Source organism: Phacochoerus africanus, chromosome 3, assembly GCF_016906955.1.
Source record: "Phacochoerus africanus isolate WHEZ1 chromosome 3, ROS_Pafr_v1, whole genome shotgun sequence".
Lineage (NCBI taxonomy): Eukaryota > Metazoa > Chordata > Mammalia > Artiodactyla > Suidae > Phacochoerus > Phacochoerus africanus.
In genome coordinates, this window is record NC_062546.1 from 174,228,252 (window position 1) to 174,251,912 (window position 23,661).

At 37.1% G+C, this 23,661-nt stretch overlaps 1 protein-coding gene across 1 annotated transcript in view; it reads left to right on the forward strand.

Moving 5' to 3' along the window:
- The window catches only part of PARD3B (par-3 family cell polarity regulator beta), a 1,037,082-nt gene that overhangs the window by 813,364 nt on the left and 200,057 nt on the right, over positions 1-23,661 (forward strand). The window contains exon 19 of the mRNA XM_047773303.1: positions 9,003-9,113. Within this exon, the coding sequence (XP_047629259.1) occupies positions 9,003-9,113 (111 nt within the window). The remainder of the gene's footprint in view (positions 1-9,002; positions 9,114-23,661) is intronic.

Sequence of the window (23,661 nt, forward strand, 5' to 3'; positions counted from 1 at the left end):
TGTGAGGTTTGTGCATTTTCACACATGACTTCATTCCATAGATTTCTGGGTTTAAGATTAGTCATGACTGGAAGTTCCCATCATGGCTCAGTGGTAATGAACCCGACTAGTATCCATAAGGACATGGGTTCAATCCCTGACCCTGCTCAGTGGGTTAAAAATCCAGCATTGCTGGTGAGGTCACAGAAGCGGTTCAGATCTGGCATTGCTGTGGCTGTGGTGTTAGGCCAGTAGCTGCAGTTCTGATTTGACCCCTAGCCTGGGAAATTCCATTAAAAAAAAAATTAGTGATGACTGAATCTTGTAACCTTTTCCATGTGCATCAGTGACACCCAAGATATTTCCCGAGGGTAGAAGGAAGAATACATTCTGTTTCAAACTTTCAGCTCTCCTTGGATTCATGGCTCCCCACTAATCTGGAATAAGCATGTCTGAGCTTTTTTCTTGCCTGATGTTTTAGTCTCCTAAACCATTGCTCAGGATTGCCTTCATACCATGTGTATACTGAGTGGAAGAAGGGTGAACGCTAACAGCTGCATAATCTTCCCAATGGGATCAAGGAGGAAAATTGTAGACAGATACAACTTAACTGAATTAAGAAGATAATTAAATGGGAGACTAGATATGGAAAAACCAGGACAGAGCCAGACATATTGTGAGCTTAGATTATTCATCAGGATGCATGGGAATCTGGGAAGGATTTGAAAGTCATCATTGCCTAGAAAGCTCAAGGAAAGAAATAGAAATAAAAGAAAATATTTGCTGAGAAATTAAGGAATAACTACTAAGAACTATATTAAAATCTTTCTTGTATAAAAAACAATAGGATGTTGGGGTCTCATTTAAGTAATTGGATTGAGGAGTTAGAGATCTACCTAACAACTGATGGGGTGAATGGTTAAACTCCAAGTGCCTAATCCATGTAATATGTAACCAGTGCTCAGTAAATGACTGAATGAATGAATGAACCGTCATTAAAATCTTTTCCAGATGGCTGTTGAGGGCCTCCCTACATAGGCAAGATAGTAACACAAGTGAGGTTGGTTTCTGGTATTTTTCTATAACCCTTTCAGAGGTTCTTTTCCACTTTGTGTATTCTGTTTCCTTTGATTGATTCATTAATAAGAAGAAATTTCATTTCATGGGTAGGAGTCATTTCTCTTATACATATTGCATTATATTAACTGATAAATTAATTACCTGGAAACTCCTTCACTTCCTCTTTATTGATTCTGTAAACAAACTAGTTTCTTCTCTTAGCTGCTGCTTTTTCTGAGTTTATTCCCACCTAAGGCCAATCTCTCTAGAGATTCTGTGTATCTCTGTCCTGTTTCATTAGAGAACTTTGTTCTATACCAATGTCCAGAGTAGGATTATTCAGAGTAGCCAAGAAGTGAATACAACCCAAATTTCCATTGTCAGATGAATAGATAAATGAATATGGTATGTACATACAATGGGATATTATTCAGCCTTTTTAAAAGAAAGAAAATTCTGATACATGCTACTGCATAGATGAACTTAGTGTGTACAGAATTTCAATTTAGGATAATGGATGATGGTTAATGGTTGAGCAACAATGCGAATGAACTCAATGCCACTGACCTGGATACTTAATAATTAAAATGGTAAAGTTTATGTTCGGTATCTTTTATCACTTTTAACTTAAAAAAGACACTAACTTCATTCTCCTCTCTCTTTCATCTCTAACCTCTCACACTCTCTGGCATTTCTTCCTATCAGCAAACTAAAGTCTTCTAAAATCAGTCAAATTGAAAACTTCCTTCTCCAACATTTCAGCTCACTTCCAGCAACTGCCCTTCCAGCCAACCCCCTTGAAATGGTTGTATACACAGAGAAACATACGTTTATATTTACCTGCCATTCACTCTTGATATCCCTCCCACCTGGCTTCTGCCCACATCACTCCATTAAACCTTGCCAAGGTGATGAATGGCTTCAAAGTGCTAAATCTAATGGGCCCTCCCCAGTCCTCACCTCACTGGACTTCTCAACAGTATTCCCTTCTGTTGACCATGTCCTTCTCCTCCCAGCACTCCTCTCTCAGACAGCTTACACCACAGCCTCCTGGTTTTCTTCCTGTCCCTCTCTCTCTTCTTTTTCCTTCTCCTTTGTACACTTCCCCCAGGCAACATTTAAAGGTTCTAATTCCTCAGGATTTTGTCCTTGACCTTGGCCTATCCATTTGGAATTTCCAAAGGCAAACTAAAATAACCATGTTTCAATGTAAACTTTGGATACCTCTCCATTGATCCACCACATCCAAATCAGTGTCTTCTCTTCTCCATAGCCACCAGTCATCCGAGCCCCCCTCATCTTTCATCCATCCCCCTGCAGCTGGGCTCAGGCAGTTTCTCCTGCTGTTGCGTGTTGCTTTTTGACTTCAGCAATGAGGTCTTTCAAAATGTACTTCACATTGTGTCACTTCTGCTCAAAATGGCTTTGTTACTCCTGTTTCTCCTCTACCAGCTCTTTAAATCTACCAGTTTCCTTCCTAGCTTCTCTGTTCCTTAAATCACTAAGAAATGATCTGTCATTCTTTTTCTTATGATTTTTATTTTTTTTCATTATAGTTGATTTAAGGTGTTCTGTCAATTTCTATTGTATAGCAAAGTGACCCAGTCTCTCTCTCTCTCTCTCTCACACACACACACGCACACACACATATTCTTTTTCTCACATTATCCTCCATCATGTTCCATCACAAGTGACTAGATATAGTTTCTAGTGCTATACAGCAGGACTCATTGCTTATCTACTCCAAATGCAATAGGAGTCCAGTTCATCCCACTACCTCCCCCTCCGCATTGGGAAGAACAAGTCTCTTCTTCCAGCCCATGAGTTTCCTTTCTGCTGTCATTCTTAGACTAAACTCTATGCACCTCTCAAATTTGCATTCCATGGACCTTGCCCTCCTTTCCACCCACATCCTGTGCAAGGATCCTCTTTGCCCTCCTTGTTTCAGAGACTGGCCTCCCCTCACTGCCTGGGATGCACCAGGCACTGTGCCCATCCTGTCCTCCACGAGTCCTCTTTCCTTTACTCCCATTCTTGCTTGATTGGAACCTCTGACCGTTATCATCTCAGTTTAAATGTCGTTTCTTCATTGAAGACTTTCCTGACCAATCAATTACTTGCTATTATCTCTCCTAACACCCTTCATAGCACTCTTCACGACTACAATTGCATATTCATGTTTGTTTGATGGCTGTCTCCTCTATTGGAATGTAAATTTTCTGAGGGTAGTGTCTGAGTTTTTAATCCCAATACAGTGTCAGCCTACATCCAGTGGTTAGGATAATGTGTGACAGAATAAATGCGTAATAAATATTTTTAAAATAAATACATGCGTGAAAGAAGAAAGCAAGCAAGCTAGTCTACCATGAAGCTGTTTCATATAACTTCTTTGTAGAAAGGAACAGGAACAGGTGTTTTAAGCAAACTTATAATTCATGAAAATCTAAATTTACATAAAGGGTATGTTGAAAGGTGATATTTCTACTTTACAAAAAGATCCATCATAAGATTCTTTAAACAAGCTTCCCAGGTACATGGGAAGTACAATTTTATTGATTAAAACCATATGTTTTATGAATTCCTCAGGAAAATATCTTTTATATAAAGCAAGTTTGACCTATAAGCAGTTTCCTTAAGGCCCCTAGCCCAAAATGGCCAACTCTCAAATTTCCTAGGTAATAGATAATGGGAGGCCTGGAATGCAGTGGATATTTGAAACCCTAGAATGCAAAGCAGTGATTTCAGCTATTTAAGGTCCACATGACTTTTCTCACAAAAATAGCTAATGGGGAGATGAGTCGATATATTTGAATCTCCCCAGCTCCTCTCTGTGTGTCAGTGAAAGTAAAAATGGCTGTGAAATGACCCCCAACAAGGCTGCTGTGAAAGGAGAACAAGGGCTTGTAAAGTCCACTAAACTGATGCTTTTCTCCCAGCTCCACCACACCACCACTACCACCACTGATAATTAAGTTGTCTGATGGCAAAACTGGAAAAAATTCAGTGAGTTAATAAATAAAAGGCAATTAACTTCTTCGAGTCTCCCATTTCCTCATCCTAACAATGTGGGAGCCCTTTTGAAGATTATTGTCTTATAATTCTTAAACCCACCCAGACTTTACAAAATAAGGTAATTGGTGACTAGTCTCTGTCTAATGAAATAAATCTCACAGCTATTTCTGCCCTTCTTACTGGAAACTGTAATAAATGATCAGGAATTTTTATTTTATTATTTTATTTTATTTTACTTATTTTTATTTTTCATGATTTTTATTTTTTTCCATTATAACTGGTTTACAGTATTCTGTCAGTTTTCCACTGTACAGCATGGTGACCCAGTGACCCATATATGTATACATTCTTTTTTTTCTCACATTATCATGCTCCATTGTAAGTGACCAGACATAGTTTCAGAAATAAAAGCAAAAATAAACCAACAGGACCTAATCAAACTGACAAGCTTTTGCACAGCAAAGGAAACCAAAAAGAAAACAAAAAGACAGCTTATAGAATGGGAGAAAGTAGTTTCAAAGGATGCAACTCACAAAGGCTTAATCTCTAAAATATACAAATAACATATAACTCAACAGCCAAAAAGCCAACCACCCAATGGAAAAATGGACAAAAAAAGACCTGAATAGACATTTCTCAAAGGAAGATATACAGACGGCCAACAAGCACATGTAAAAATGTTCAACAACCCTGATTATTAGAGAAATGCAAATCAAAACTACCACGAGATACCACCTCACACCAGTCAGAATGGCCATCACTAATAAGTCCACAAATAGCAAATGCTGGAGGGCATGTGGAGAAAAGGGAAGCCTCCTGCACTGTTGGTGGGAATGTAAGCTGGTACAACCACTGTGGAGAACAGTATGGAGGTACCTTAGAAAACTATACATAGAATTACCATATGACCCAGCAATCCCACTCTTGGGCATATATCCAGACAAAATTTTCCTTGAAAAAGACACATGCACCTGCATGTTCATTGCGGTTCTATTCACAATAGCCAAGACATGGAAACAACCCAAATGTCCACCAACAGACGATTGGATTAGGAAGATATGGTATATATACACAATGGAATACTACTCAGCCATAAAAAAGGACATAATGCCATTTGCAGCAACATGGATGGAACCAGAGACTCTCATACTGAGTGAAGTAAGTCGGAAAGAGAAAGACAAATACCATATGATATCACTTATATCTGGAATCTAATAGGAACAAATGAACCTTTCCCCATAAAAGAAACTCATGGACTTGGAGAACAGACTTGTGGTTGCCTGGCGGGAGGGGGAGAGAGTGGGATGGATGAGGTGCTTGATCAGAAATTTTAAATTAAAACATAATATTTACAGAATTGGTTGATTTAACTTTGTTGATGGTTCTTGCTTAGAAGGTTTTGTTGATGGTTCTTGCTTAGAAGGAAATGCCTCGCAGAATTTACTTAAACCTTTTTCTTATCAAACATATCCCACTCTAATGGGAAGCACAGTAAGCTATTCTCAAACTGTAGTACAAGTGAACTATTTTAGCTGCTGGAACAAAAAACAATGTACTGGTTGTGATAATAAAGATAGTGTGTAGGTTAGTGTATAGGTTAGTTTTACCCCTCAAATGTAAGACTACTAGTGTGTAGGTTAGTTTTACCCTTCAAATGTAAGACTACTTTCATCTCAGAAAATCTGAAACCGCCAAATTTAGAAAAAAATATTTGGGTCATGGAGAAAAAACAAGCCGAAAATCTATGGAGAGCTTGGCAACACTTTTACCTTCATCAGCTTCTTCAGGCATTATTTTACCTTCACTACACAATTTTGATTTTTTTTCTTCAATATTACTATATTTGGTGACATTCTGAGGGAAACTTATTTTTCTAAGTGATATGCTAAGGTATTAACTTCTCACATAAAGGAATTTAAAGTAATAGTGTTGATCTCTAAGACTCTTCCACATGGGTCTGAAAAGCTAGAGAATGTATGCATGGAAACGCATTATTTAAACATCTCCTGCTTTGTGGGTTAAAGAGAGATCTTGAATATATTTACAAATCTGAATTATTTGAAAGTTAATGTCCTTATATTTTGGTTATATTTTTTCTTTCGTCTTATTTACTCCTATGAATGGTTTCAGGTCATTTCTTTAGTGAGAAAGAAGAATTGATGGAGAAAGGGAGGCAGGAAAGAGGAAGAGACTAAATAAATAAATAAATAAATAAATAAATAAATAAATAAATAAATAAAATCCTGGGGATGGTGAAGTTAAAACTGATGGTCAATCAACCAAGATCCCCAAACTAGACTAGATACAGCAAAAGAACTGCAGTAGGAGCAGAGGCAGATGGAGAAGTGGCCATGGGGAGAGAGGAAGTTCATGAAGGAGAATTTGCTAATTGAAATCATAATGGAAAGATACGTAGAAGAGTCAAGGCCTGGAGAGGCTTCTGAAGGAAGCAGGATGCAGTCTGTGCTGCATAACAGCAAGACTCGATATTAGCAGTGTCCTCGTCCACGTGTGATACTCAGAGCTGTCACTTAACCAACAACCTTTGCTTTGGATTGAAATATAATCCAGAAAGAGACAAATATATTAGGCCATTTTTATGAAATTCTGAAGAAGATAGGAGTCTCTTACAAGTTTATAATTCAGGTCCTCAGGAGATTCTGACTCACTATTTGTATACTGGGAGGCTGGGGGGCAAGGATACGAGTGGGGGTGGGAGGCAGTCAATGGAGTATGTGTAGTTTGAAAAATGTCCTCAGGTTGGATAGATGGAAGGATGGATGGGTACATAGATACATAGATAGGATGAATAAGCTAAAGATGTTGATACACATTTAGTTAAAACGTGAGGCCATTTTATAAGAAGCAAGGGATATGTGGGATTTCCTTAGGTTTAAGAAAGATCTTTACGTTAACTGAAGACTATGCATAATTGAGTATCTTTTTCTTTTTTCTTGGTTATCAGCAGAGCATCAAGTCACTTTCTTTTTTCTTATGTATTAATACCGAGATTATGGGGGAATGCTTGCAAAGAAAATATCTAATGGGAAAAATGCCTATCATTTAAGACTATGTCCTACTAAGAATTAATTGCAGCTTTAAAAAAAAATCTCAAATATGTTCTAAGTTGTGTTTGATAAGCCCAAGCTCCCAATCCCTCCCACTCCCTCCCCCTCCCATCAGGCAGCCACAAGTCTTTTCTCCAAGTCCATGATTTTCTTTTCTGAGGAGATGTTCATTTGTGCTGGATATTAGATTCCAGTTATAAGTGATATCATATGGTATTTGACTTTGTCTTTCTGACTCATTTCACTCAGTATGAGATTCTCTAGTTCCATCCATAATGCTGCAAATGGCATTATGTCATTCTTTTTTATGGCTGAGTAGTATTCCATTGTGTATATATACCACATCTTCCAAATCCAATCATCTGTTGATGTTTAATTGTCCCAAAAGTGCTAAGGAAATAGTGTTCTTTTAAAGTATCACAGATGCAGGAAATCCTTGTGTACTGGCCTTTGGAATGCAAATCGGTACAGTCACAATGGAAGAAAACCATATGGAGTTTCCTCCAAAAATTAAAACTCAAACTATCACATAATCCAGCAATCCCACTTCTAGGTATATATCCTTAGGAGTTGAAATATGAATCTCACAGAGTTATCTGCACTCCTAAGTTCCTTGCAGCATTATTCATAATATCCAAAAATATGTAAACAACCTAAGTGTCCATCAATAGATGAATGGATAAAGGTGTGTGTGTGTGTATTATAGAATATTTTTCAGCTGTGAGAAAGAGGGAAATACTGCCATTTGTGACAACTTGGAAGAATTTTTGCTAGGAATCTTTCTATGAATCTCTATGCTAAGTGAAATAAGTCAAAGACAAATAACTACACGATGTCACTTATATGTGGAATCTAAAAAAGATAAACTCAGAGAAACAAGTAGAATGGTAGTTACCAGGGATTAGGAGGTGGAAAAGTGTTGCCCAAAGGATAAAAACTTTTAAATAGAAGATGAACAGATTTGGGAATCTAATGTGTAGCATGGTGATTATAGTTTATAATACTGAATGATGTACTTGAATGTTGCTAAAAGAGTATATCTTAAATGTTCTCACCACAAAAAAGAAATGGTAACTACATGACAGGATAGAGGTAATTCTTTTTTAACTTATAAATGTATCAAATCAAAACATTGTACATTTAAATTTATACAACGTTATATTTCAATTATATCTCAATAAAGCTGGAGGAAAAAACAATAAAATTACCACTGTGTCTGGTTAACTACACCTATGCAGAGCACCAAGGAGCTCTCAGAGCATAGTGACCCAGAGCTGATTTAGGAGGCCTGAGACTACATGGGAGACTGAATGTGGCCTACAGGAAAATGCACAGTGTAGGAGAGGACCCCAGTTATAATCCCAGCCCTGCCCTGAACTTGTTGAGTGGTCTTGGTGAAGACCCAAAACCTCTCAGAGCTCTTGGTTCTTCATTTGTAAGTTGAGAATATTGAACTAGGTGTTTGGTAAAGTCCCTTGAAGCACTGTCAGTACATAATCCCATGAGTTTAATCTTCAATGTCAATGCCACCTGGAGCTCTGGAGGCCTTTTTAGGAGGGCAATTTTTACCTATATGTTAATGACAGCCTTTCAGTTCTTAAATCTCTACTGAATTAATGATTTGAAACTTTTAGTCTTTAATCACATGGTTTTGTGTAGACTGCACAATCAGTAGATGAATAGAAAAAAGGAAAGACGGAAAAGAGAAAAGGAAGGGGACTTCAGTAGCTGTACTGTTTTTCTGTTCTCAGTATCTTCTTTTACTTCCACTTTTTTCTTAGAATAAAGAATTATGATTTAATGAGGTCATCTTATAAATATTTTCAGTTTGTCACAAAATGAACGTGATTATGGTTAACAACCATCTTCTCCATGTTTCACTAGATTTGGGAAGAAGAAAGATGATAAGGGTGGAAAGGCTGAGCAGAAAGGCCCCCTGAAGCGTGGTGGCCTGAGAGAGGAGGAGCTAGAAAAAATGAAAGAAGAACGTGAGCGGTGAGTAGAAATGCTGAGCCCCTTCTTTTATTTTTGTGCATGGTCTGTGTTTAATTTGGTTATTGCACCAGTCAACTGGAAAAATCCTATTTTAAGAAGCAGAAAGGTTGACTGGTACAAAAGGAGAGATACCTGATATAAATGGAATCTGCCTTTCTGGGGAATTTTTATTATATTTTGAGAAGACGTTAACTTCATGTTTTTATTATGTCAGTAGTTATAATTCCATAGTATGCTACCCCCAGTTTTGACTATATCAATGCATATGTTCCCTATGGTTTAAACAAAGAGTTTTTGTTTTGTTTTGTTTTATAAAAAGTTCATTTGGATATTGGTATTTAGAACTATGGAATTTCCATAGTCTGTTTCTAATTTTTGTCAAGCTGTTGTATGCTTTCTTAATTTTATTCTGCTAAACCCATTTGGGTACTGTAATTTGAGAAGTACATGCCCTTCATTTTTAAAAAGCCAGTGTCTTTTATTAGGCCATCAGCAGGTTGCAAAGTATGTTGCCCATCTGTTAAAGGGCCGGTTTCATTTATTGAAATAATGACAGTTTGTAAGGACTGAAATCTCCTGTTTGAGGAGCTTTAATGTTCCATTTGGACAAGAGGTCCTTCACCTATCTTTGATGTTAACTCTGTCACTTATCCCAAGTATATGTCTGATTTTGAAACATGTAATTGAATATTCATATTTCTCCTGAAAATTCTTTACCTTCACAACTATAGGAGGCTTGGAGAAAGACTGAGATTTTAAGTCTTTTAAGTCTTTAAGTATTTGATCTTGAGCATATATGAAGACAAATTTGTCCAACTTTTTCCTTGTTCTTTAGTAATAGCCATTCTTAATAGTTTTTTAAAAGTCAGTTCTTGAACTTATTTTAATACTTGAAGGTGTATACTAAGAAAATCATATTTATTCATTGTGTTTTCTAGCACAGAGTAAGCTAAGAGTATCTACTGTTAACCTTTGCCCCATCTTGTAGTCTATTCCTGTTGAGAAGGCTGACTTTATCAATAGTAAGGAAAAACAACCTATTTAGTCCTTTCTCATTTTTGAGAGGTTGATAAACTCACTTCCAGGGTCAGTGGAGCAGGTAAAGGAAATCAAGTGCTTTCCATTGTTGTTGACTATTCACCTGTCAGACTTGCCCTAAAGAGAAGGAAGATGAATTCTCTATCATAGCCTGAGATTCAGTAATCCTCTAATGTAAAATGTAATTCAGGCTAAGATTTTAATGCATATATTGGCAAAGACATCTATGCAGTGAGTTCATATCATAGATCTTTGCTGCTTCCCTGAGTTGCCTTACCGAGGCACCACATTCTTGCCTCATCTTTTAGGAAATTGAGCTGTTTGCTAGAATGCAAACGTCATTTTTTTTTTTATGCAGTTCAATACTTGCTTGGGGTTGGGAGGTTTCCTCTTAGTAGCTAGGCAACTCTGTGCCAGCTAGAAAATTGATAACTCATAAAATAAGGGGGGTTGTCTTTAAGCAAGAGTTCATTTCCTTTCTGGTTTTGCCTTTAGGAAGCAGGTGCCTGAGGGAGTTTTGTTCTTAAAAGCAGGACTATAAATTCAGTTCACCTGGTTATATAGGCTTCAGGACCAATTTTCTTAAAATATGTCTGGTCAAAATACTGAAAGAACTATACTCAAGCCTCCACTTAGGCCACTTCCCACACATGAACATGTAAAACACATCTGATATGGGTTTCCTAGAGACAACATTGTCTCAATCATGTATGAGGGGAAGAAGTAGGAGAAGTTGATTTTATGGTTGGGTGCTAGAGAATTAATGACCAAGGGCATTTCAACAGCTCAGGGGTGAAGTACATAGAAGGTGGAGGTGAAGACTGAACATTTGGCATTGCTCCCAACTCTGGCTTCCCATTTCTTTGCTCTCCATCATCCATAGGAAACCAATTCACAACCCTTAAAGAACTCAGCAAATGCATCACTCTTCATGGCCTGGCCATGGGGTGAAAAATAGAATAAAATAGGAAATAATGTATACAGGTTCACAAAGTTGCCTTGTTTCTAATACATTTGGATTTGTTACCTCAAGATGGTTCAAGCCATCCATTTGCTCACTGTCTCTTCCTAGCTGTCACAGATATGATAGTTTTTCTATTCCTTTTACAAATACTTTAAAGCACTAAAAAATATATATGCTGTGTATTGCTGAAGCCAACTTTTACCAATTAATGAAAGACAATCATTAATCTTTTGAGAATTTTGTGAGCTGTTTGTTAAACCTTTAGTAGCTTGAAATTGGTTGTGGTGGGAATACTTACACCACAGAAATTGGCAAGTGATGATAAATTGGGTTTGTTTTTTTCAAAGAGCCAGTTTACTAACACACCACTGAGGGTGCATATCAATTCTATTTAGTATATAACCAAGAAGAAATTATCAAAAATAGAAGAAAAAAAAAAGCACTTATCCAAATCAAACCACATGACTTCTTACAGATAGCTGTTTCTCAAAGTATGGCCTGTGGGCCCCTGCGTCAGAAAAAATCACCTTGGGGGTTTGTTAAAAAATTAAAATTCCCATGTCTCCACACAAGACTTGCAGAGTCAGAATCTTGGGAGTTAGAGTTCCGGAATCTGTGTTTAATAGGTACATCCAACGTGATTCTTCAGCATTCTAAAGTCTGAGAACTACTGAGTTTGAGGGACAGGCTTTGGCTGGACCATTAGATTAAACTATTCTCATTCCATGAAAAATGATATATGGATTTTTTCCCCAAGCGAGTTGAAAAACCCAGTCTAAAAATATTGCCATTTTTCTCATATACCCTCTGTGAAGCCTCCTACCTTACTTGCATACTTTTTGCAAACAAAAGAGAAATTCTTGCCAGTGCTCAATCACCTAAGGGAATATGGATTACTTTCCACACAACCCTGCCCCCATGCACACAAAACTTACAAAGAGAGTAAGTTTGTAAGAACATTTTTGGAAACATAAAAAGTGTAAATAAGATTGTTAAAATCATGCATAATTCCACCATAATTCCATAACCACTATTAATATTTTATGATCATTTTCCCATATGTATTTTATTTGAATACTTGGCAATCACACTGCATATATCTTACTTCTCTCAAAACATTGTATTGTGAGAATTTCCTCATGTCATTAATGTTTTGAAAATATGTTGTTTTGCTGACTGCCTAGTATTCTATGAGATCAATATGTCATAATTTATTTTTCTTCTATTGTCTTCAAAGACATAGTCTGTTGCCACTTTTCCCCATTCCAAATAAACCTGACAAGCATCCAAGTACAAAAGTGCTTATAGATTACCTCTTGTCATATAATTTGAAGGTTCAGTTTCCTTGTAACTTTTTTACCCAAGGGTTAATCTAATCTTCACTCTAAATTTCAAGGTTATATCATTCCTCTCCATTCCTCTCATTATTTTTCTTTTGATTTCCATATCTCATTTTAATTTGCCTACAAATCTGATTTCTGATGTGAGACTCTTTTGGTGACACATATATGAATATCTTATTCATAGCTAAAACTACGAAAAGGTCAAAAAAGCCACACCTGGTAGACTGAGCTATTAGATTAGATTGCAGGAATGCAAGAGTCCAGAACAGTGGTTCTCAGTTTTAGGGAGGAGGAGTGGAGGGGGGAAATTTGCTTCCCAAGGAACATTTGGCTATTTCTAGAGACATTTTTGATTGTTGAAATGTTGGAGGGGGTGTGGGGAATGAGTTGCTACAGCCATGTACTGGGTAGAAGCCAAGGATGTGGCTAAATATCCTACAATGCACAAGACAGTTCCCATCCTCAAGCAATGACTTATCCAACCCAAACTGTCAGTAGTGTGAAGGCTGAAAACTCCTGTCCTAAGCTCTGGACTTTACAAAGAGTAAGGGTGCTCTCCTGGACATCAGAATTGCATTGTCTTGCAATGTCCTGTGGCTAATGCAGAGAGATATACACCAGATCACATAACCCTAGAAGGTTGATTAGTTGTTTGAGATTGCTAATGAATAGTCCATCAATATAAATTTGCAAGAAAAAAGTTTTTCTCAAAAATTTATTTTTAATGCTGGCCTGCTGAGCATTGGCATCAGCGATGGTGCCTGGTGATCATATTTTGAATTCCAAGAAGCTACAGGGGTTGATAATGTATCCAAGGACAGAATCATCTGGAACAATGGGCTGAATCCAACATAAAGAACTTAATAGGAATAAATGTAAAGACTTGCTTTTAGCTCCAAAAAATGAACTGTTCAAACACAGGATGTGGAAGGTTTGACTTAATACCATATATATGAAAAATTTGCCTGATGGTTTTAGTTGAGGGTAAGCTTAGCGTGAGTCAACATGAGAATATGCCTGCCAGAAACTTAATCCTGTCCTAGGCTGCACTGCTGGCAGTTCATGTACAAAGACGAAGGAAGAAACAATAATTTCTATTTTACACTACTCAGAACACACCTGGCATATCTGATGCCCCTCTCACACACAGAAAATGGCAGCATTAAATCCATGTCTTTGGAAAAATGTGGTAGGACTTGGGAATGCATAGCCTGCAGAGTTAAGACTTAGTTTATTTCACATGATTAAGGAACATTAACTTCTGAAGGGAATTAGATGTGTTTTATAGCATTTGTTCTCTTTCCATTCTTTCTCTGTCAACTAATTCATCCATTCATTTATTTTCTGGAAGATACTAATACAGACTTATTTTAAGAGTAGCCTTTAGCTTACTAGAGGGGAAAACATCTTGACAAATTAGAGTGCCTCACACAGCGATGAGTTTGTTGACACTGGAAATGTCTAATAAGAAGCCGATGATTACATTGGGAAAGGATTAGTGCATCAGGAAATAATTGGACTAGAAGATGCTTCATAAACTTCAATCACTGTTATATTATCTTCATTACCTTACTTATGTCTGTATATATTCTACTGAGTAAAAAGCTATATAAACCCAAAACAATGTGAGTTAATATAATTAAATACATCAAGCCACATACCATGAAGTCACCTCGTATGTCATTAATGCTGCATTTGTCCTTAGATGATCTCTACAGTCTTTCCCAGATTTAGGGTCTGAGAAACATATAAATATCTGAATATAGTAGTAGTAGCATTTGCTTTAAACTCCCTAGAGGGGCCTTACTTGAACTGGCTGTGGCATTGGTTCATGGTAGTGTATGCAGTATTAGCTAAATGTATGAGCCCAAGTTTCTTGCTCATAATTGCGCATTAGAATTTTCTTAGTCTCGTATTTGATTTCCTGAGTTGATCACGTGTCCCCTCCTGACACAAGTCAAATAGTCCCTGGCAGTAAAGCCCTGTTTTAAATAAACTCATCATTTTGTTCATGCTTCAGTGAGATTGGCCGTAATAAAACATTAGTTCCAAATGCTTATATCCATTGCTAGAAGGATGAATCCAATATTATATTCAATGATTATTTCTCCTAGAATTTTTTATCAAACTAAATTAAATTAGCATTTTCTAAACATTCAGATTATGTAAATTAGTATGGTGAGCTGAAAGCAAGAGATTGTTTTAACAAGTCAGTAAACCATGTATTTTTGCTGTTGTTTAATGCTAAGACTTTATATGTGTAACCTTCTACAAAATGTGAAATTAACCAGGTTCTTGGACCTATAAAGTATCAAACAACAGGCATGCTGTAGTTGTATTGTTAAGGCATTCTCAAAAGTCAGATGGGGATTGGTTAAAGAAAATTGTGTTCTTGTCCTTTGTTTAAGATTTTGTACTGGGGGAAAAGTCTCCAGTGACCAAAAGCTGTCATCCATTAAAGTCACATATTACTAATCCTAAAATGAAATTTCACTAAATGAAACATCAAGTTGGGGAAGGGTGGAGTTTAATAACATATGGGTTTGCATTCTAAGATCTGCCGTTACTCTTATACCACTCAGAGTTTATTTTGCAAGGAAGCTCATGTGCTGTATTGATGAAACATTTCTGTAGGTCTTATGAGAATCTTAGTAGGATAAATGTGGAGATGGGGCAGGGGGGAAGAGGCAACCTCTTTAGCTTCAGCTTTGAGAGGTATGAAAGCATATGGCTCTTGTTTTCAGCAACTGGCCTGGACGGAATGCCTAAGTGAGAGTGAAGCTAAGATTTAAGAAAGTTAATCGGTTTCAGTGTCTGAATTCAAGGTTCTTAGTTTTCTTTCCTTTAGGAAATGTTCCAAGAATGGCAGAGGCTTCTCCTTTGCCTTATCAGCTGAGCTCCTTGTGGCCTGTTCCCTTAGTTTAAATCAATACATGTGTTTTTGATATTTGGCAAACCAAGATTTAATTATGCAGCTGCAAGTTCCCCACATAAACGAAATGCATCTTAGAGAAATAAAAACATTCAGAAACCATTTAGAGTTTGAGAATACAAGTGGGTGAAAATCTATTCCCAACCTCTCAGCATTTTATTTAATTATGGGAGATTTTTATGTTACTGGAAATTGAAATGAGAACCAGAATAAGGCTAGAGTTTATCCAGTATTTGTGCATACTGAACAATGAAGATGCTTATTGTATTCTAAAAGAAAAAAAGGAAATTAAATTTTGAATTAATATTTTAGTTGTAAGCTACGTAAGTATTATACTCCTGAATACATAGAGCAGCAAATGAATTGATAGGATTTTGTCACTATTGTATCCTAAAAAGAGCGCATATTTATTAAAGGAACCAGAAGGTTGATTTCTTTAATTTGCCAAGAGATTCTCTATAATTAATTATTTACTGAACTTAAACTTTGGCACTATTTAAACTGTTGAAAACACCCATGTTTTGGCATGATTACATACAAATGATTAATTCAGCATGGTTTTACTCCTCACTGAATATCCTGTGTTTTGCAGTAGAATTTGCTAGGTCCTGTGGTGTGGGCAAAATAAAATGTTGGAATGATTCCCAGTTTTAATAGTCCCAATTTATTATTACCACTGAACCCTGATCAGATCACGGACTGGATTAGATCCCAGTTTTTCAAAATGCCCCAATTTATGGTTCCCTTCGAATCCTGATAAAAATGTGTATTTGAATAAGGCTTTGGTTGGCTAAAAGAGATCCAGTTAATTACTTTTAGATTCCTATTAGATCATCACTGCATGGAAGTTATGAAAAATATTGCTAGATGGTGTTTCTCAGGACAAGGTCATGCTCTCATTTTATGCTGACAGAAGGAAGCTATCAGATTTCTGTTTTTTTTCATAGAAGTAACCATCTCAGTAAATGAAAAGAGATTTGCTGTGTCCCAGTAATTACTACTGATGCTTGTGTTAGGGTAAGGATAGCTTTTTTTCCTAGAATAAGAATTGAAAACAGAGAGAGAGAGAGAGAGAGAGAGAGAGAGAGAGAGAGAGGGCATAGTGGCCAAACCCCCACCACCCCACTTTCAAAATTTATCTCGTATTTAGAGAAAGGAGGGAGCGAAACATGGTGGGGGAGGGGGATGCAGGTGACTTTAATATCTGTACATTTATTTGATCTTCATAACACCTATCTTCTCAGAAATGCTTATGGTCACCAGCAAAACTTGGCACATGACTGTATTCCTGGAGACAAGTGATGGGAACACCTACATCCTAATGCCATGCCAGCATCTTTTATGAGCCAAAATCCTTTTATGGAACTTGAATCAATGTTAGAAGTGCTGTATTAGCAACTACTTGTCAGCCGAGGCGGATTAATACATAAAATGAGTCACTTGACTGGCAAGCTTTCCAATAGTCGTTTAGACAAACTTCTAAGATTAAAGTACAGCAGCTCTTTTAAAAAGTATTTTAAAAGGATGCTCTTATATTCAAATACCCTGGAGTGACATATTATTGTATCCAATTGTAGTGCTACTGAAGTACATTCTGAAAAGGAATTATATGAAACTACCCCCCAGTGATCCCACAAACATGTGTAGAATATCTTATCTGATAAAAACTTGGAAAGAAATTCTAAATGCTGTTGATCTGGATATTTGGTTTTAATATACACACAAAAATAGATTCAGTATAACCAACTGACTCTGATAATTCCCTGGATTTTATGCCAGTCATAGGTACAGATATATTTGGTTCAGTGGAGGTTGCGTACAGCAGAGGCAGAATTGGAGAACATTTTTCTACGAAAGCTTTAGGCAACTATAACTATGGAGGGGGCCTTTGGGGACTAGAACTTAGGAATGAGAGTCCAATATCCATTTTTATCAATTGTTTTCATGCCTTTGGATAAACAACTTTTAAGGATGGATTTATTTATTTTTTTATTTATTTTGGTCTTTTTAAGGCCGTACCTGTGACATATGGAAGTTCCCAGGCTAGGGGTCAAATCGGAGCTGTAGCTACTGGTCTACGCCACAGTGTTGCTGTGATCCCAGCCACGTCTTCGAACTACACCACAGCTCCTGGCAACGCCGGATCCTTAACCCACTGAACGAGGCCAGGGATAGACCTTGCAGCCTCATGGATACCAATCAGTGTAGTTACTGCTGAGCCGCAGCAGAATTCAGAGGATGTGTTCCTCAAATCCCTCTTTTTATTGCCTTGAATTGAAATGGCACTTATAATTCTTTAAGGCCTCAATCATATACATTTTGTCTGGATAAGATGCTTTTTAACTGCTAAGTTCTTTTAAAGAAGAAAATTTGAATAAATAAAAGTTAAAAGAATCCAGAATATTTGCTGTGGAGCTGGTCAATGTACAAATACGCTTTGTTTGCTAAAGGTGCTCTAAAATATGTGGACAAATGGAACTTTTATAAATCAAATGGCATTTTCTAGAATTACTAGAGTGTCTCATTTTCATTTCTTATTTGGGCATATGCTGTATTATATCCTGCTTTGTAAAACATCCATGATGACACATCCATTCGGGAGGCCAAGTAAGTTAGGTCAGCAAATTCTGCAAGTTGAAAGGATACTGAACCTGTTGTCTTCCAGATCTGCTTTTTTCCCCTTCAATTCCCTTTTTTTTTTCTTTTTTTATTTGTTTGTTTGTTTTTAGGCCAGTATATGGAAGTTCCCAGGCTAGGAGTCAAATCTGAGCTATAGCTGCTGGCCTACACCACAGCCACAGCAATGCCAGATCTGAGCCACATCTGTGATCTGCACCACAGCTCATGGCAAGGCAGGATCCTTGACCCACAGAGTGAGGCCAGGGATTGAATCCACATCCTCATGGATACTAATCAGATTCGTTTCTGCTGCCCCACAACAGGAACTCCCTCAATCCTTTTTTTGTTTTTAAGGAATATTTATTTCTTAAAAGTTAACCTGTGCGTACTAGGTAACTGAAAAACAAAAGCACGTAGGAAGCAAAAATCAAAGTTATTCATAATCAAGCAGTTTACAGTTTGATATGTCCTTTTAGATCTCGTTTGTGTAGGTACACAACACCATTTTATGTAATAAACACCCATTTTATATAATTAAGATTGTACAGTTATGTATCATGCTTTTTCACACATCATGAACATTTACCATTTCAAAGTGCCAAAGCCATATGAGTATTTTATTTTGATAACAAAGATGCTACACCGACTCGATCTGAAAGGAAAAATATATATATAATCCTGCCTTCTAGCCAACAAAAATTTCACAAAAGACAAAAATAGCAACAGACCTGAAAATAAAGATACTGGTAGCATTTAGATCATAACCATAGGTCTATATGTGTGTTTTATAAAGTACCTATGTTCATTGTGGACAAGGTTTATTCTTTGTCTTGCAACATCTAGGCTTTTTAGATGTTCTGAGGTGACAACACATGATTAACAGTAGAGTTAGTGAATTAACCAATTTGTAAATATCTTTGTGATCATTGATATAAAAGCAGCATCTTGAGGATAGAATTATTAAAACAGTCTCAGATGTGTAATGTCACAACTTGCTCGTTAAGTTGGCAGCAGAGGAGTAGAAGGAAGTATGAAGGGAGGGGTATATGAAGATGTTCAGATTTATGTTTTGATGATAACCATTAATGGGTGTGTATCTCTTCTGGTGTACTGTAGAAGTGCGTTATTAAGTAATTCAGTGGAAACGGACCTCCTTGCAAATACTATAATAGTTTAGATTGGATAACGAATCCTCTTAGAAGCATTATACTTTGTGTACTCTGTTGCTTTAGGTGTCATTTTATTTATTTATTTATTTTTATTTTGTGTGTGTGTGTCATTTTTAATTGAACATCAAGGAAATGTCATACTTTAACCCCCTTATATTCTTTACCTAGAAATCTTCACCTAGGTGTGATATACAAACACCAAACTTTGAATAATACCTCTTTTTCCAAATTTCCTTGGCAGTTTTTTATATCAGCGGATTTTCAACTGGGAGTGGTTTCTCCCTCCCCCAGAGGGACATTTTGACAACATCTGAAGACATTTTTAATTATCACACCAGGGCGGGGTGGGGGGGTCCTGGAATCTAGTAGAGAGCAAGGATGTTTCTCGCCACCCTACAGTGTGGAGGACAAGCCCCTACAAGAGTTACCCAGCCCAAAATGTCAGTTGTGCCAAAGTTGACAAGTTTTGGATAAATAGATAATTAGATAACCTAGATATAGATATAGGTAGAAATATGCTACCAATATTCAGTATGTCTATGGTTGGGCCTGAGGAGATGTATTTTAAAACTACTTCCCAGGTGTTGTTTATAGCTATGTTTGAGGCCAACTTGCCTGGGTGGTGGCCGAGGGGAGGCATGCAGCCAAGAAGAAAGATTACAAGACCCAGGAGTGGGTCAGACCTGGGTTAAAGACCTAACTCTGCATGAACACCCTGTCAAGCTACTTAACTGCTTCAGGCCTCTGTGTTCTCATCTGTTAAATGAGAAGTTGGTCTTCCAGACTGTTGTGAAGAGCTTTATTTATGAAGAAAGCACCTAGTTCCCTCTGGGTGCTCAGGGTTATTTTCTGACCAGCCATGGGGATTAAAGGCCCCAGGTAATCTGTTTAGTATCCTTTGGGAGCCCAGAAAGCTCTGAGACACACCATCTGTGAAAGTCGCTGAATTGGATACTGTCAGGATGAAGAAGGCCAACTTGAACGCAGACTTTGCCCAGCTGGGAGTCATGCCAGATACTGCCATTCAGGAAGCTTCTCCTGATTTCTTCTCAAGCACCAGTTGGAAGTTGTTCTGGAAGCCCAGTGAACTTGGCTCAAGATGGCAGCACAGTAGTGAGGGGAGTGCTGGCTGCCACCAGTGCTTGGCAGTCCTGGGAACAAATTCAGGGAGGAAGGATACCAACGGCATGGGTGACTGCCAGCCTCTCGAGTTCACGGGGTATGTGACTGCAGAAAACACTTGTAACCACGGTCATTAAATTCACAACATCCTCACATTTGCATTTCTGTTAAACGTATTACGTTGATGGAGGATACCTCTGGTCAGCTAATGTTTCGAGTTTGGTCTTTGCCGGAGGTGGAATGAAAGTATCCTTTTCTTCCTTGTCCCTTGTCTCCCACCCACCTGTCTTTGCTCTGTAGTTTTAATTACTTTGCAGTGCATCTGAATTGATGTCCAAGAGACCCTGACTCCTTTCCCAGGCTCAGCCTCCAGCCTCCTCCTGCTTTGTGGCTTTTTGTTTGATCTTAGGATTGAAAGTTAAAGAGTTGAAGTGGTTTGGGCTAGGGCACGAAAGTCTGCTTTTCTAAGAGGTCATTTAAAAGGGTTTTTTAAAAAATAGCAACAGCAATAACAGTTGGCTGTTTAGATGGAAGCTAAGTATTCACATTCCTGGAGGAATTTAAACAAATAATTTGTCAAATGATGATTTATTGAAGAAGAGATTGTTACATATAGAAAGTTGGAAGAAGTGAATCAGTAATAGTAGCTTAGATTAAAGTCATTCCTCACTCCAAACTTTCAGTGGTTCTTTTTGCCTACTAGATACAATGCAAACTCTTTAATGTCTTTGACCATAACCTAGCTTTCCGGATCGTAATTTCCACTCCTGGTCTATGTGACCATGTGCCCAGCCAATCTGAAATGTTCACTCTTTTTGAGATTACTCTATCACTTTCTAATCTCTGCCATTCCTAGTACCATTTTCTTGGCCTGGAACCCCCTCCGGCCTCAGTAGGTCTGAATAGAAATTCTTCATAATCCCACTTCTTCCATTATGCCTTCCCAAACTACCAAAGTTGGAAGAAAATTCTTCCACTAAATAACCTGGGTCAAGTGACTTACTTTTGCTAATCTTCATTTTCTTTAGTACCAAATGGGTATATAACTATCGTAACATGATGATCTTGTTGTGGGGACTAATTGAGACCCTGAGGTGCAGCATTCAGAATAGTGCCAGGCTAGAGATGGTCCATAAATGACAAACTTGCCATTTTTCTTAGAGACTATGTTTATGTGATAGAGAAAGAGCATTAATGTGGAACATTGTTGGGTCTGAAGTCTGACTCTTCTGTGTACTAGCTGTGTGATTGTGCCTGTTTTGCTGAAACCTTCTGAGCCTCAGCTCATTAACTGGGAAAAGAAATTTATGGAGAAATAATATCTAGCTTCAGAGTTCCTGTGAAGTTTACATAAGATGAAATGCTTAAAGCATCTAGAGTAGTGCTTGACACAGGGTAGATACACATTGTTATTATTATTGTCATTTTGCTGCATTGAATTGTAGATGTTTGTGGTTACAAACATGCCTTCTCTCATGACTAGCTTGTAATTTCCTTAAGGCGAAGACCATGTCACAATTATTTTTCTCTTTCTCTCAGCATCTAATACAGTATGTTTTATAGAGTGGGCACTCAATATGCAGTTGTTGAATAGTGGGTGAATGACTGAAGGAACAAGTAGAAAGCTGCACTGATTTTAATTTTATTTTTCAAGTGAATAATTGCTAGAGTGGAAGCAAGAGGCAGAATTGGCTAAATCAATGGTTGACAAAGCTCTAGAGTTTAGAAAATTAAAACTTTCCCCTGGGCTGTGAAATGGTGTCCAGAAGCATGAGGTCATTTGTAACTGGTAGGAGAATAGTCATGGAAGCACAGTGACCAGCCCACTGGGACTATTGATACTTGTTTCCCTGTCACTGACCCAGATCCCGAGAGACAAGACCTTAAAGTAAATGAAATTCATTCATTTCACAAACAAATGGAAATGCCCTGGACCTAAAGAGGTTTTTGTTTGTTCCTTTGTTTTTTTAAAAGGGCTTTTGCCCCCATTCTCTTCCATTGGCTTGAATTTAACCAGTTGAAATTATTTTTAAGTACCACTCATTCCAACCTTTTAGAATGAAAGATGTGCCTTTTGAGGGAAAAGAGACTTGCTTGTATAGATGAGGCACACTGTCCTTGGCTTCTTCTCCATCAAAGAAGGATCTTTTTTTCTGGCTACATGTTGAGTTGATTCAATCAGAATTCACAGTGCAGATTATATTTCAGGGGGCAAGCATAAAAACTATAATGGAATTGGAGGATCAGGAAAAATAGCAACAGCCATTTGTAATATTCCAGATGCCATATAGCTACTCTCTTAGGGAGGCAGTGTTACTAAAATCCTACTCTGTAATTAGGACTCCACAGTTCCATTAAATTAGAGTCTTTGTCTTATAATTCCTTATTATACACTCTCCTGCAATTTCATGTCTTTCCTTCTTGTCTAGATCCTAATTCTCCTGAGGCATAGATTGTAACTTCTACTCTCATTGCCTTACATCTCAGCAGAGAGAAGATATTTAGTACTGTCCTGGTTAAAACTATAAAATGCTATCAGATTTAATATGTTACTTAGGTAATTTTAAAAACGTGTAAACTAATAATCCATGGAAAATCATTGATAACTATGTATTAAAATATCTTGCCTAAAGTTCTTGCATTTTTGAAACCATGGTGCTCTGTTTTAAAATCATTCTGAAAAAGAAAAAAAAATAAATAAATAAAAAAATAAAATCATTCTGATTATAAGAGTAAGTACTAGTTTTAAACAATAAAAAAAAGGCGTAGAAAAGGAGTCACTTAGACAAATCATTTTTAAAAAATAGTAGCGAACTCTATTATTGACAGTATCAACAGCTAATTAAAAATTCTATTAGTGAAGATGTAAGAAGTGGCACATTTCCAATTCAGATTGGCACTGAGAACATAGACATAATTGATATTTGTTCAATAATCTTAAAGTGTTTCACAGTCTCTAATAGAAGTTGTGATAGCCAGAGAAAGTTTCAAGTGCTAAAAAAAATATGTATTCCAGGCACTTGTAGATATTTTCAAGTCAATGTGTCTTTGCAAAAATATAACATTTTATATCAGCATCAAAGGATATTTTAGAGGGTTGATTTTGTTTAAAAAAATCACTGTCAAGAAAATGCGTAGGGTAATTCATATGTTTTTAATCTTGTTATAGTGGATGTAGTAAGAAAGCCAAAAGAGGATAATTTACAAGTTGGACTTTTAAACTTCAGAGCTGCATTTTGTAACGGTAACATAAATGAATGCATATTAAAAAAAAATGCTGCCATGACCACTGAATATTCCACTTTGGAAAAACAAGATCATAGCTTTAACAAATGGTTCAGTATTACAGTTGGCTGCTTTT